At 43.7% G+C, this 13,957-nt stretch overlaps 1 protein-coding gene across 8 annotated transcripts in view; it reads right to left on the minus strand.

The window, feature by feature from the left end:
* Positions 1–13,957, minus strand: part of VPS35L (VPS35 endosomal protein sorting factor like) — a 122,056-nt gene that overhangs the window by 48,955 nt on the left and 59,144 nt on the right. For all 8 annotated transcript variants that reach the window (XM_042972084.1, XM_042972085.1, XM_042972086.1 and 5 more), the window contains 4 exons: positions 6,612–6,658; positions 5,743–5,854; positions 5,098–5,214; positions 2,415–2,468 (listed from right to left, as the gene is read on the minus strand). In XM_042972084.1, coding sequence (XP_042828018.1) covers positions 2,415–2,468; positions 5,098–5,214; positions 5,743–5,854; positions 6,612–6,658 — 330 coding nt within the window. The remainder of the gene's footprint in view (positions 1–2,414; positions 2,469–5,097; positions 5,215–5,742; positions 5,855–6,611; positions 6,659–13,957) is intronic.

Consider the following 13,957-nt stretch of genomic DNA (forward strand, 5'->3'; position numbering starts at 1 on the left):
ATGACAGAGTTGGATACTTGTGACAGAGATTGTATGACATACAAAGCATCAAATATTTACTATCTGCCTCTCCACAGAAAAGGTACACTGACCCGTGGAATAGTGAAGCCTCCTGGCAAGGTCTCTATGAGGCTGCACAGCTTACAGGTAAAGTGCTTGGTATTTGTTACTTAAGGTATTTGTATCACACATATCTGTCATCTAAAGAGCTGCCGTTATATTTACTCTCTCACTTAATGCTCATTCATCTCCTTGGCATGAACGGGATTATCCCCATTTCACAGATGAGGAAGTGGAGGCTCAGACAAGTTAAGTGATTTAGCTTAGTGGTGATTCTGAAACTGGGATTAGAAATATGCCAAGGCAGCTGGAACATCTTGTAACAGAAAGCGAGGAGGGCATCAAAGACTATGGAGAGCATGTCAGAAGGACTCGGGAGCCACTTGATGACACACCCACTGGACAAAGGGGACAAATGAGCATCAGCAAGAATAATGTAACTCAAGTATATTTAAATCCATGAAAGATACCAACAACTACTCACTGGTCACCTTTGGGGATGCTGAGGAATCAAATCCTTATCCTACAACTAGCAGAGGAGAAAAAGCAGCATCAATCCTGCCTTTTTCTGTACAAACTTGCACTTCAGGGTAACCAAATACCTGACACGAGGAGGCCGTCTTTCTACAAGTATCCCAGCTAATAAACAAAGAAAAGCTGCTAATAATTCCAAGGATCACCAATTTGCAGCCCCTAAGAAACTATGAGATGCAACGAGCTTCGGCGGCTGCCCACGATATAGGGAGGCAACCAGCCACCATGAGCCTCCCAGGAGAAGTAGCAAACCAGCACCCGCAGGGCCAAAAAAATCGAATCTGAAGCTGATTAAGTTTCTAGAACTAACTGCCCACTGACAGGAAATAGCAGAAGAACACAGTGGACACCACCACAAGACACAACTAGCCAGACCAGACGGGGAAACTCTACAGGACAAAAGACCCAAATTCTTCCACAAATAAATCACAGACGGAGGATAAAAGGGGAAGGGGAGGAGGAGGGGAAAAGAGAGAGAATTTGTAACTTAAAAGAACTCTTAGGAGTCTACTGCCATGTATGGGCCTTATTTTAATCCTGACTGAACAATTAAAAAAAAATACAAGACAACTGGGGAAATCTGAACATTGAATGATTTTAATTTTTTATTAATTACTAATTTTTTTGTTGGGATAAGATTAAGGGAATCTTATATTTAACACACATGTACTGAAAACTGACAGATCAAAACACAATGTTTGAGATTTTCTTCAGAATAATCCAGGGGTAAGGGTATAAATGAAACAAGATTTGTCACGAGTTGGTCATTTCTGGGTGAGGATTATAAGGGAAATCATATGTTTGAAATTTCCAAAATAAGGATAAAACAAAAATTGGACAAAATAAACAAAGTCAACAGACCAGCCTTATATAATGTTTAAAACGAGGCCAAAACCAATTTCTCAAGTTAGAGGGCAGGACGGTGGCCCCCAAAGGCCGGGGGCTGTGACTAGGAGCAGAGTCCAGGGAGCTCGGGGCTGATTCCTGACTTCTTGATATGAACCATGATCACGCGGATATACTGTCTGAAGATTCATTAGGTAGCAAACTCACAATACATGCATTTTTCGGTACGAATGCCTGAATTCAGTTTTTTAACAGCTGATGAAAATAAGCATTTTGGCAATAGGATGTGAACCCAGTCCTGCCTGCTTCTAAGGTCTGCTCTCTGACACACACAGTATTTCCCAGACTGAGGTTCTGGTCTGGGCACAGGGAAAGAAGTCCCTCTGCTTAGAAAAAAATTACACGTAAGTCAAATATGTTTGAGAAATGCTACTTCCTGGACCCCCAGGAAGAGTCCCAATGCACTTTAGAATGTAAGCATCTAAGGGATCCTATGGGGGAAAAACTGCTTCCCTTGGTAATGGAGCATTTCCCCAATTTGCACATGAGCATGACACTTTTGTGACAGTACGCATATCAACCCTCCACCACACTATAGTATAAAAGGATGCCATTTTTATAAATTAAGGACGATTACCACTGTAAAATGCCTAAATGCCTATTCTAGCCTTATTCATTATTATAAACACGAATAAAAACATAATTCTTCCAAGGGCGCTTGGGTGGCTCCGTTGGTTAAGCATCAGACCTCAGCTCAGGTCATGATCTCACAGTTGGTGAGTTTGAGCCCCACATCGGGCTCTGTGCTGACAGCTCAGAGCCTGGAGCCTGCTTCGGATTCTGTGTCTCCCTCTCTCTCTGCCCCTCCCCCTGCTCACACTCCGTCTCTCTCAAAAACAAACCAACATTAAAAGATACCAAAAAAACAAAAAAACCCATAATTCTTCCCAAAACGATCCCACAGCCGCACATACCGTGAAATGCTTGCAGGTGTACTCCACCCATACCTCGGCACAGTTAACGTAGTCCTACAGAGAAAAAGTAAAGATGTGTCTACAACAGGAACACCATGGCTAACCCTAGAGTCAAAGCTCATCACATGTAGATCCCTTCAAGGGTTCTGATAATCACTAGAGATGACAAGTGATAGGAATTCCAAGACGGGTTGGCGCATCTACAGAAAAGTCTAGCCCACTGATCTATCTTACCCTAAGAAGCAAAAGTTATATAGAAACACAGGAGTTGCTGGAAACTAACTAGACTTCCATTTCTGAATAGCTACTTGGGCCAAAATAGAAATCCGGGAAAAACTGAAGGGCAGCGGAGATCAAAGTCAGGAGTCCTGGCCACACCTCAACAGAGACACTGACCGTGGATCTGCTTGAAGAGCTTTGCTTAAATGTGATTTTTGCAGGTTCTGAGAAAAAAAACAGACATCCTGCCTTTAAAACATAAACTCTGGGGCGCCTGGGTGGCTCAGTCGGTTAAGCGTCCGACTTCAGCTCAGGTCACGATCTTGCGGTCCATGAGTTCGAGCCCCGCGTCGGGCTCTGGGCTGATGGCTCAGAGCCTGGAGCCTGCTTCAGATTCTGTGTCTCCCTCTCTCTCTGCCCCTCCCCCGTTCATGCTCTGTCTCTGTCTCAAAAAAAAATAAACGTTAAAAAAAAAATTAAAAAAAAAAAAACCATAAACTCTTTTTCTGATAGAGAGGTGATGTACAGGTCGTAAAAAGGTTAAGAAAGCACTGAAGATTTTAGGTAGTAAATTCTGTGTTAGATTCAAGTGGGGGTGGGGGACCCACGGAGAGACACCGGGATGGTCATGGAAATGGCAGTTAACAGCTAAATAGAGCTGCCTTCCCTGGAAAACACTCATGTGGAAAAAAAAAATGCTCGAGGAAAAATACAGTCTGCAAGTTATCTCTTCTGCTCTGACACTTTAAGGAGAAGAAAAAAAAGAGAAAATGGGAGGGAAGAAAACACTTATGTCATTCACACAAGAAAAGCCAGCTGAGAAGGTGAACTTAATGAGGCCATGTGAAGTTATAGACTGAAGGAAACCATTAACATGGGCTTTTGATGCAAGGGTGCTTTGAAGCACTCAGGGACAGACCCCACAGGCCCAGAGACTTTGGACTTCCGCATCCTAAAGAAGCTTTTTAGTTAGCCACTCGGGTTAAACAGAATTTCAACAGCTGAAGTTTAGTGAGGGTTTTGTTCAACTTAACATAGGTATGTGATTTTGTAAACAAGCTTCTAATTTTTCTAAGTTATATCAGTATTCTCAACACACTACTGTAAATGCAGTGACTGGTAAGGAGGTTATAACTGAACTCTAATATTTCCTTCTTGGTAAATGACTGTAAATGCTACACACCCACATTCAATTATTTGCTGTGTTTCAGTCTACCTGTTTGTGTCCAAAACGCATATGTTGAGAATCGCAGCCCCGCAATGTGACAGCATTAGGAGTGGGGCCTTTGGGAGGCGATGAGGTCATGAGGGTTGAACCTTGATGAATAGGATTAATGTCCTGATAAAAGGGACCCCAGAACACCCTCTCCCCTTCACCCCCTCTCCACCTAGGGAGGAGGAGAAGCTGGCAGTCGGCAATCTGGAAGAGGGCCTTCACCGGAATCCGACCATGGTGTCCCCCTGATTCCAGACTTGTAGACTCCAGAAGGGCAAGAAATCAATTTCTGTTGTTTGCAAGCCACCTGGTCTGTGGTGCCATTAAAGCAGCCAAGCTGAGATATGCTGCTGGCAGGAGAGGAATGGTTTGAAGGCGGTGAAGTCTGCCCAGCTGGTCCTTCAGCCGAAGACAGGCAGGGCCATTTACCCAGTGGCGGCCACATAACTTGCTGATGCGTCGCCCATGAGGACGGTGAGACGTGAAACCCAAACTCTACAAGATTATGGCCATCGCTGCATACTGTTCCAGCACCTAACAGCAGTGGATCCATCTTTCCACATCTCCGTCCAAGGGGCAACAATTAGAATTCCCTTTTGCTAATCATACGTTTGACTGCTGGGCTTCCATTTAAGAATATCCTACTCAGTTGATATTTTCAAATCCAAATACTAAAGACAGCTGCATTTGGATGCTGTTTGCTAAGTCAGAGCAGAGGTCTTTCAAAGTTTCAAATATTTTTTCTCACTTTACGCTTTTACTACATCTTGAAGCCTAAAGAATTAGATATAATTAGGATAGAAAAATCAAAGAAATATATCTTTAGAGTTATCAATTCTCCACTATAGGTTAACGAAAATAATTTAAAATAGTATCATTTCTTGGGGCACCTGTATGGCTCAGTCGGTTAAGGGTCTGTCTGACTTTGGCTCAGGTCATGATCTCATGGTTCGTCGGTTCAAGCCCCATGTCAGGCTCTGTGATGACAGCTCAGAGCCTGGAACCTGTTTCAGATTCTGTGTCTCCCTCTCTCTCTACCCCCTCCCCTCCACCCCCTCAGCTCACGGTCTGTGTCTCTCCAAGTAAATAAACATTAAAAAAAATTTTTTTTAAATAGTATTATTTCTTAAAACAAAATAAAAACCCAGACGTAGGATTAGTGAAAATATCTTTTTTTTTTTTAAACCAAGAATTTACTGCCAGACTTGTACAAAAGGCAGTCTATCTGAGGTCTGAATGGTCACCCACCTGTGGATTCTTCAACTTAGTGATAACTTTCCAAGCTTCATTGAGAATCTGGAGTCGATCACCCTCAGGAGGGTCAGCCAAGGCTAAGTTTAACCCCAGTGAGCGAAAAAGAAGATGCTTAAAAAAAAAAAAAAAAAGAAAAAAAAGAATAGCAAACCATTGCAATACTGGAGATTTTAAATCAGAGCACCTTGAGGCTTAGAGGAAAAGGCTGTAACCCTTAGCTCGTCTCATGGCTAATCTTCCAACATCTTCCTGAAGTTCTACCGCAGCCCTACATGCAAGTTAGAGACACTCAAAACAAAGAGCTGGCTCTGTGCATTGCTCTGATTCATGAGACACAACATTCTTGTGGACAGAGCTTTTTATAAATCATGAGTGAAGATACATTTTTAAAAGATGGAAGCCCAAGCCTTTCCTAAATACTTCACAGAGAGCTACTTCGATAGACTTAGGACTCACTGGCAGCAACTTACATGTGTCTAACAATCCCAATCACTAACTCACCTTCCAGCATGTTCTTCGGAAACAATGCCTGTTTTCTCTGTCGGCCCAAGAACCCCCACACAGCACCCTCTCCCTCGAGAGCTGTCGGGTAAACAGTGTCTATCTGTTCTCCCACTGAGCATCTGGTCAAGAGCCTACCTTGGGGAAACCCGACTCATCACACTCTTTAATCATGCCAATGAAATCCATGGACCTCGTGGCGATGAACTCGGCCCGGAAAGCGGACATCACGGAATTCAACAGCAAGGCGCTGCAAGACCCAAGTGCCCCATATCAGAAGAACTTCCTCTTAATGAAAAGTGCTTTAATTTTAAGCACATATGTTGCTGGGAAGGATGAATGAAAGCTCTTTAAAGGTAAGGCTGGAAAAGAATTTTAAAAGGCTGGAGTAAAAAGGCAACCTCTAGAGACTAACACAGTGTTCTGTACTTATTTGGAACTCAATAAATGTTGAATCGGCTAGCTGGATTGACGGACAGCAAGCAATCACATCCATTTAAACAGATGCAAAATGAGCATGGTGCACTAATAAAACTAAACATCAAGTAATAATATTGATCCATGCTGCAAATATATACCCCCATCTCTTACAAAAAGCACTGTTCTGGGACCTAGGGACATGTGACTTAGGGACACCTACCACAGAAGGGAAAAGAGAGGGGAAACCTCTTGTGCCTGGAAGACAGGAAGATGGAATTTATCTCAACCCTTCCACTTACCACAGCCCCATGGGGAAAGGACTATTATGAAACCCATTTTACAGATGAGGAGACTGAGGCAGAGAACTCAAGTAAGTGACCCAAGTTCACAAAGCTGAGAAAGAGTAGAGCCAGGCACAGGAAGACGATCAGACTCCAGTTTCCCGACCTCTGTGCCATCCTGGCGCTCTGCTGACCCTCTTGCCCACGTGAGCATGCCAAGCTCAAAAACCAAACCAAAACAAAACACAACAAAAACAAATGACTTCCATTTCCAGACCCATGCTTTATGAATTTAAAAATACTTACTTGTTTCCTAGTTTCTTGCATCTCTCCATCATCTCAGTTAGCAGGGCCTAATTAAAAATAATAATGAAAATCATGAACTTGGAGAATCTGAAACGACATTTCTCACAAAGACATCTCCAAAGTAATACTCTAAAACAGATGTAGCCACATGCCCATTTCCAGAACTCTGTGTCTGGCGAAGATAGGGAGTCAGGGGCAGGGGCAGGGAGGAGTTCAACTGTATGGCACTAAACATCATGGGTAAGACCTCAGGCCCTGATGCCCTAGGGCATCAGGCACACTTGGGCTCAAATCCAGTCTCACCAACTACCAACAATGGGCCTTGGACCAGTCACCCGACTTGGTGAAGCCTGGGTCTCCTCCCCCTTTGCCAGAGGAAGAGGAATAAGCAACTCAGGGCCTGGGGGTTGTGTGGGAATCTGCTCTTAGGGACTGGATGCCTCTGCCTGGCCGAACATAGTGCTGACTGCCCCTCTTCTCAACAGGTTCTGAGTAGAGCCTGAGACCCTGCCCCATAGGGCTTAGGGGTAGGACTGGGGGTGTAGAAGTGGCCTGCCCTTTTCTGTTTTCACTGAACAGCTCATCCTAAGGGGGGAGGAAGGGGGGAGAGATCTAGATTGGGTGAGGGGGGTGGGGGTGTCAGGGAGGCAAGTGTGTTGTGTTACTGTGTCAATAAACTGATTTAAAGTTAAAAACAAAACAAAACAAAACAAAACAAAAAAAACCCATCACATGTGCAAGATTACCCCAGGACGGTGAGAGGTCTCCTGAACCCTAGACACCAATGAGAATGGAAGTTTCTTGACTCCCCACCTCTCCTGTGATGCACCGTCCCCCTCCAGGTCCTCCCCATTTCACTGAGAATTTGCTAGCGCCCACTGTCCATGGTGAGATGCACTCCGCATTCATGATCCCCCCTCTCACAACCAGCCAGGAGGCAGGCTCTCTATTCTGCCACTGTACAGGTGAGAGACCAAGCCATGTAACAGTGAGTGGCCTGCTTGCACCAAGGTGACACACAGAGCTACCGCGGGCCAGATGTGACCCAGGCAGCCTGGCACCAAAGGCTAACCTCATCACTTTTCCTCCCAACAAATTTTGAGGCATATATTTCCTCCAAAAGGAAGTAAATGTTTTACTCACTGGAATACTGTTAATGGCTTTAGAGCTATCTTAAGACAATTACGTATTTCTAATCAAAGAGTTCTTGTTCTTTAAAAAAAAAAAAGAAAAATCAATGGAAGAGGTATCCTTTAGGTCAGTGGTTTGGGTAAGGTTTTGAATGGCACAGACAAGGTCAACAGTAGAACTAAGGAGAAAGAGTGCTCACCAGGCTCCCAGCTAAGCACCACTGCTGCTTTTTCTTGTTTATGCTTCACAGTATCCTTGGGAGGCCCGCCTAAGTCATTCCCACTTCACAGAAGAGAAAGTCCAAGCTCAGATACTTTGACTTTAAGTCACTTCCTAGTAAGTGGTGGAAATGAGATTTGTAGGATTCTGGCCCCCAGTTTTCTTTAGTGCAACTGCACCCCTTCCAGATGTGTCCCTTTGTGTCCTAGTGTTGCCTGAATAATTAAGGTAAAAGCTGATGATGGAGATACTGGCTGTACCCCAGAACCCTGATTTCATTCAGGTTTCTGTCTCTGCACCACAAATATCAGGTTGGGTGCTGTTATGGACTGAATTAGGTCCCCTCCAAATTCTTATGTTGAAGCCTTAAAGCCCAACGTGGTTGCATTTAGAGGCAGGGCTTTTAAAGACGTAATAATGAGAAATAAGGTCCAAAGTGTGGGGCCCTAATCCAATAGGACTGGTGTCTCTTTAAGAGGAAGAGACACCAGGAACACACATGCACAGAGAAACAACCATGTGAGGACACAGTGAGAAGGCAGTGCAAGCCTCATGAAAAACCAACACTGCCAGCACTTTGATCTTGGACTTCTAGCCTCCAGGACTGTGAGAAAATAAATTTTCCACACATTAACAAAAATTTTTTAAATGTTTATTTATTTGAGAGAGAGAGAGAGAGAGAGAGAGAGAGAGGTTGAGAGAGAGAGAGAGTGCAAGCAACAGAGAGGCAGAGAGAGAGGGAGACACAGAATCTGAAGCAGGCTCCGGGTTCTGAGCTGTCAGCACGGAGCCTGAAGCGGGGCTCGAACCCACCAACCAGAGATCATGACCTGAGCCAAAGCTGTATGCTCAACCAACTGAGCCACCCAGGAGCCCCGAGAATATATTTTTTTTTGTTTAAGCCATCCAGTCTGTTAGGGCAACGTACTATGGTCTGAATGACCACCCAACTCCCAAGGCGAGGATATTAAGAGGTGATCAGGTCATGAGGGTGGAGCTCTTACAAATGGGGTTAATACCCTTATAAAAGTGGCCCAAGAAAGCTCCCTTGTGCCACATGAAGGCATAGCAAAGGCAGCCATCTACGAACCAGGAAGCAGACCTTCACCAGACACCAAATCTGTTGGTATCTTGATCTTGCACTTCCCAGCTTTAGAACCGTGGGAAATACCTGTTACTTATCAGTCACTCAGTTGTGGTATTTTGTTATAACAGTCAGAAGGGATTAAAACGTAGCCTGAGCTGGGGCGCCTGGGTGGCGCAGTCGGTTAAGCGTCCGACTTCAGCCAGGTCACGATCTCGCGGTCCGTGAGTTCGAGCCCCGCGTCAGGCTCTGGGCTGATGGCTCGGAGTCTGGAGCCTGTTTCCGATTCTGTGTCTCCCTCTCTCTCTGCCCCTCCCCCGTTCATGCTCTGTCTCTCTCTGTCCCAAAAATAAAAAAAAATAAAAAAAAAAAAAAAACGTGGGAAAAAAAAAAACGTAGCCTGAGCAAATTAACACAGATCCAAACCTATCACAGTGGTCTCATTCCCTTTGCTAATGGGGGATTTATACAATTGACGCATGAGAAAAGGTTTCCTTGTTCTTAAACAGGAACCCAAGGAACTGAAGGCTCCTCATCTTTCTGCCTCTGGATGCTGCCATGTCTGGATGTGATGACTCTAACGGCTGCAGCCACTTTGCTATCTGAGGATGATGGACAGAACCTGCCTCGCCCACGGCCTTTACCTGTTGTGTCAGAGAACACACTGAATTATTTTTGTAGGGCCAGTTAGGTGTTTGTTTCTTATAGTCAGAAGCATCTTAGCTGATGATAAAGTTGCCAATGTCACAAGTGGCTTCCCTAACCCTCTCATGGGATATTTATACTTGAAAAGTCATTCTTGGAGACCAGTATCAAAGTGGTTTCTGGAAAAGATTGAGAAAGAGAGATTCTACAGGATTATCAGACTGATACTTCCCAACACACACAAATAATCACACATTCAATACCTACTTATGGAGAAACTTTAAGACACTAAGTAGTATTCTAGGCACGGGGGACAAGGCAGTGAGGAAATCAGAAAACCATGCCCTCATGTGGCTTATTCTCTTACACACCCATGTGCACGCACGCGAGCTCTTGGCCCACTACCTTTGACAAGATGAATTAGGGCAAATGCCAACATATGGACAAAACATCCTGGCCATTAAGACAAGTGCGTCAAAAGTTCTCTTTTTCACAGGATACAAATGCATTAAAAATGTATCCAAAAATGTAACTTAAAAATTTTTAAAAGCTCTGTGATAATATAGGAATATAGAAAATGCCCACAAGTGTCCACGGAGCCAAATGATATGGATCTCAGGCAGGTCTGTTAGAGGTTATACATTTCTTCTGAGAAGTGACAGGATTGATTATCTTTGGCAAGAACAAGAGGAACAATAGCTCAAACCAGACTGAGATCGAAACAAGCCTATTGGCTGGGATAAACTATGAAAATGTGCAGCTCAGCATATTAGCTCGTACACACACATCAGAACTTAGAGGACACAGGAGACTCAGAAGGCCCCTACATTTATTTGTGTATTTGTTTTTTCATAAAAACTATAAAAATTGGGGCCACCTGGGTGGCTCAGTCGGTTAAACGTCTAACTCTGGATTTCGGCTCAGGTCATGATCTCACAGTCGTGAGATTCAGCCCCGGGTCGGGCTCCACACTAAGAGTACGGAGTCTGCTTGGGATTCTCTCTCCCTGTCTCTTTCTGCTCCTTCCCTGCTCCCACTCTCTCTCTCCAAATAAACTTAAAAAAACACAAAAAACACTATAATAAGAAATGATTATGGAAAAAAAAGTTTAAACCATACCACCTTATAGTAAGTAAAATGTGAACGCTTTCCTTCCTAACTCCCGCTTCCTAGGAAATCACCAGTGTCAACAGTGTGGTGTTTATCTTTCTAGACCTTTGTCTATACCCTGTGAATATATAGCTTTTTTTGTAAAAGCCCAGCTTGGGATTTTTTGTTTTATAAAAATGAATAATCTTGTACACATTGGGGTCACAAGTTGCTTTTTTTACTCAAGAATCTAGCATGGGCCTCCCTCTTCCCATGTCAGTACCCACACATCTACCTTATTCTTAATGGCTGAGGAATCCCTACCACACATAGAACATTATTGTTCCGATTGTTGCTGATACACTTTAAAAGTTTTTTTATTTTGAACCAATTACAGACTCATAAGAAATTGTAAGAATAACAGAGGTCCTGGGTAACTGTCCCCCAGCTCTCAGCAATGGTGACATCTTACTTAACTACAATTGCATTATCAAAGCCAGGAAATTGACATTGGTAGAATACCATTAACTAGACTATTCCACCAGGTTTTCTGTTCACGCTTTATTGCGGGGAAAGGGGAGAGCTTTGTGACAATTCATTAATATATATGAGTTTATATAACCACCATCTTATTTAACTATTGGATTTTTAATGTCATCTCCAGATGAGGGTTATTTACCTACTTCAAAAGTACAGGAAACGCAAAAGAAGTTGGACCAATACCGTGTTTCTAAAAGCTTTCTAAATTGAGAGCAACTCTCATGCAGCTAAGAGTGCTCCCAGATTTGTATTTCTGCTTTTGCTACATAACCTTCCAATCAGTGTTTACAAGTACTGCTTCATTAAAAAATATATATAGATTGAATATATACGTATCCTATTTTCCTTATTTCTCTGAATGAAGCAAATATGTAATGGGTGGGCAAAATCATAAACTGATCTTATGTCCCTTCCCCCGCCAGTCCAAGTCTCAAAGAAAGTATTTCAAAGTGAATAAAAAGAAATCCTATACCCCACACATTACAAGGAGAAAATTTTAATTTCTCATATCATTTCTCTTTCACTGGCAATTTTTTCCTAATTCAACAGAATGAAAGTGATACGCCTATACGCTTCGGCAGAAGTCAGCAATGGCCAAGGCTAGTGCTACATGTGCACTGCCAGCCGCATCACGTGTTAGAGAATTTACAGGGCAATTCGTAGTATGCCCATTAGGTAACAGTCCCATGGGTCAGTTTGTTAGGGCCTTTAAATCCCTCCTCAGGTATAGCCATTAACAGCAGTTTCTAGAAAGAGTTTAGGAGTTGAGAGATCTCCTGAGTTCAGAGTTACCGATAAAATGGCTACATGGCTTTGACTCTTTCTAGTGGTGTGAGCTTAGCAAGTTGTAAGCCTCGGGGGCCTCATCTGTATCACAGGGATAACAACAAAACCTAGCCTCGGGAAGCCGAGCGTGAGGAAGGCAGACCAGGCAATGGAACTAACACAGGGCCTGGCACCCAGAGAGCCTCAGGAAAAGGTGATTATGCGAAGGGCTCCAGGGCTTAGCATCTCTGACTCACTTCCCACCTCCACTCCTCACATCCAACAAATTTGACTCTGAACACCTCCTGACCTGACTGAGGGTCACAGAACTTAACAGGTATTTGTTCTGATGTGAAGTGAGGGAAAAGCACCACAAAATTACGCACACAAAATCCTTACCTCTAAAACAAAAATACAGAGCAAGAACCGGAGTGGACAGAGAAATATGAGTACGGAAACATATCAAAATGTTAACACGGCAGGATTTTAGGTGGCTCTTTTTCTCCTTTTCACCTGTCTTTTCCAAATTCTTTCCAGTATATGTATTTTTATTAAGGTTTTCTGATTATAGAAATCTTCTCCTTCCCGTTCCGCGGCTTACCAACCCTTCTTCTTTCTCTCATCCACCTGGTCTGCACCTGCCAGTCTGAGGTTCGAGTGTTGCTTGTTTCCCATCATCCTCCTGATGGAAGTTCTTCAAGCTCTGCCTGATCTCCACCACACCACATTCGCCGACTCTGTAACCCGGTCCACATCCAGACAGCCCAGTTTCTCCCTGTTCTCCAGTAATGCTGGTCTCCTTAATATGCCTCTTACCTGCCTCTACGTGTACAGTTCCTTCCCTGGGCCCTTCCTTTACTCCCTGAACCCGCCCCCTACTTGTTTCCTGACTTGCAGGTCAGCCCAGACCCCCATCTGCCTCAGTGAGTCCTGTAGAGACCAAATATAAGGGTGGTAGCTGCTTGCTTTGCCTGGTGCCCCTATCTCTTGGCCACGCACTGATGTGTATTATCACGGTCACTTCATGACAGCCCTTCAGGGAAGGTTCTAGCGTTGGCCTCATTTTACAGCTCGTAAAACTGAGGCACAAAGAGATCAAGGAGCCCAAGGCAACACAGCCATAATCTGAACCCAGGTCTGCCCAACTGCCTGTCCGGCCTCTAAAGATGCACTTTCCTCTTCATTCATCCAACATTTACAAACCGCACTGCACAGCTTAGCAAGGGACCACATGGATTCCCCGTCAGACAAGACCCACCACTCATGTCAGGGACCAGAACTTTTTCCTTCTACACCTCCCATACCACCTCTGGCAAACGAAAAGCTACTGAAAATGATGAAAAGCTTACCAAGGAATTTGTTTTCACTGCCCAAAAACAGATCTTAAGAGATGGTTACTTTTTTCCATGCAGAATGTGCCTGAAATTGAGGGCATAAGTCCGTTTTTTAACTTACTATAATATTATTTCAGTTGTATGGGGGGCAGGGATCCTGTCTTCAAACAACAAAAAAGTCTTTCTAAATAATGATTTTTTTTTTTTTTTTTTTTTTTGGATTTCAATCTGAAATTTCATATGGTAGATATTCATGGCTGAAGCCATTTCTCCTGTCCCCTATCTTACTGCCTGCCCTGTATATTTTCGGCCAAACTGACAACCCCCTGTTTGGGAGGCATGGCCTAATGTCCCAAATGACACATCCCAGCCACTCAGAGTTTTTAGGCATGAGACACACCCATTTTCAACACCACCTTCCACAATGACATGGATTCTTCCGCATTTTGAAAATGATTAACATTTTTTTAACGTGATGCTGCAAGTCTCGTATTTAAGTGCCTGAAGAATCAGAGTTTATTATTATTCGGGTGACCTAA

Source organism: Panthera tigris, chromosome E3 (assembly GCF_018350195.1).
Source record: "Panthera tigris isolate Pti1 chromosome E3, P.tigris_Pti1_mat1.1, whole genome shotgun sequence".
Lineage (NCBI taxonomy): Eukaryota > Metazoa > Chordata > Mammalia > Carnivora > Felidae > Panthera > Panthera tigris.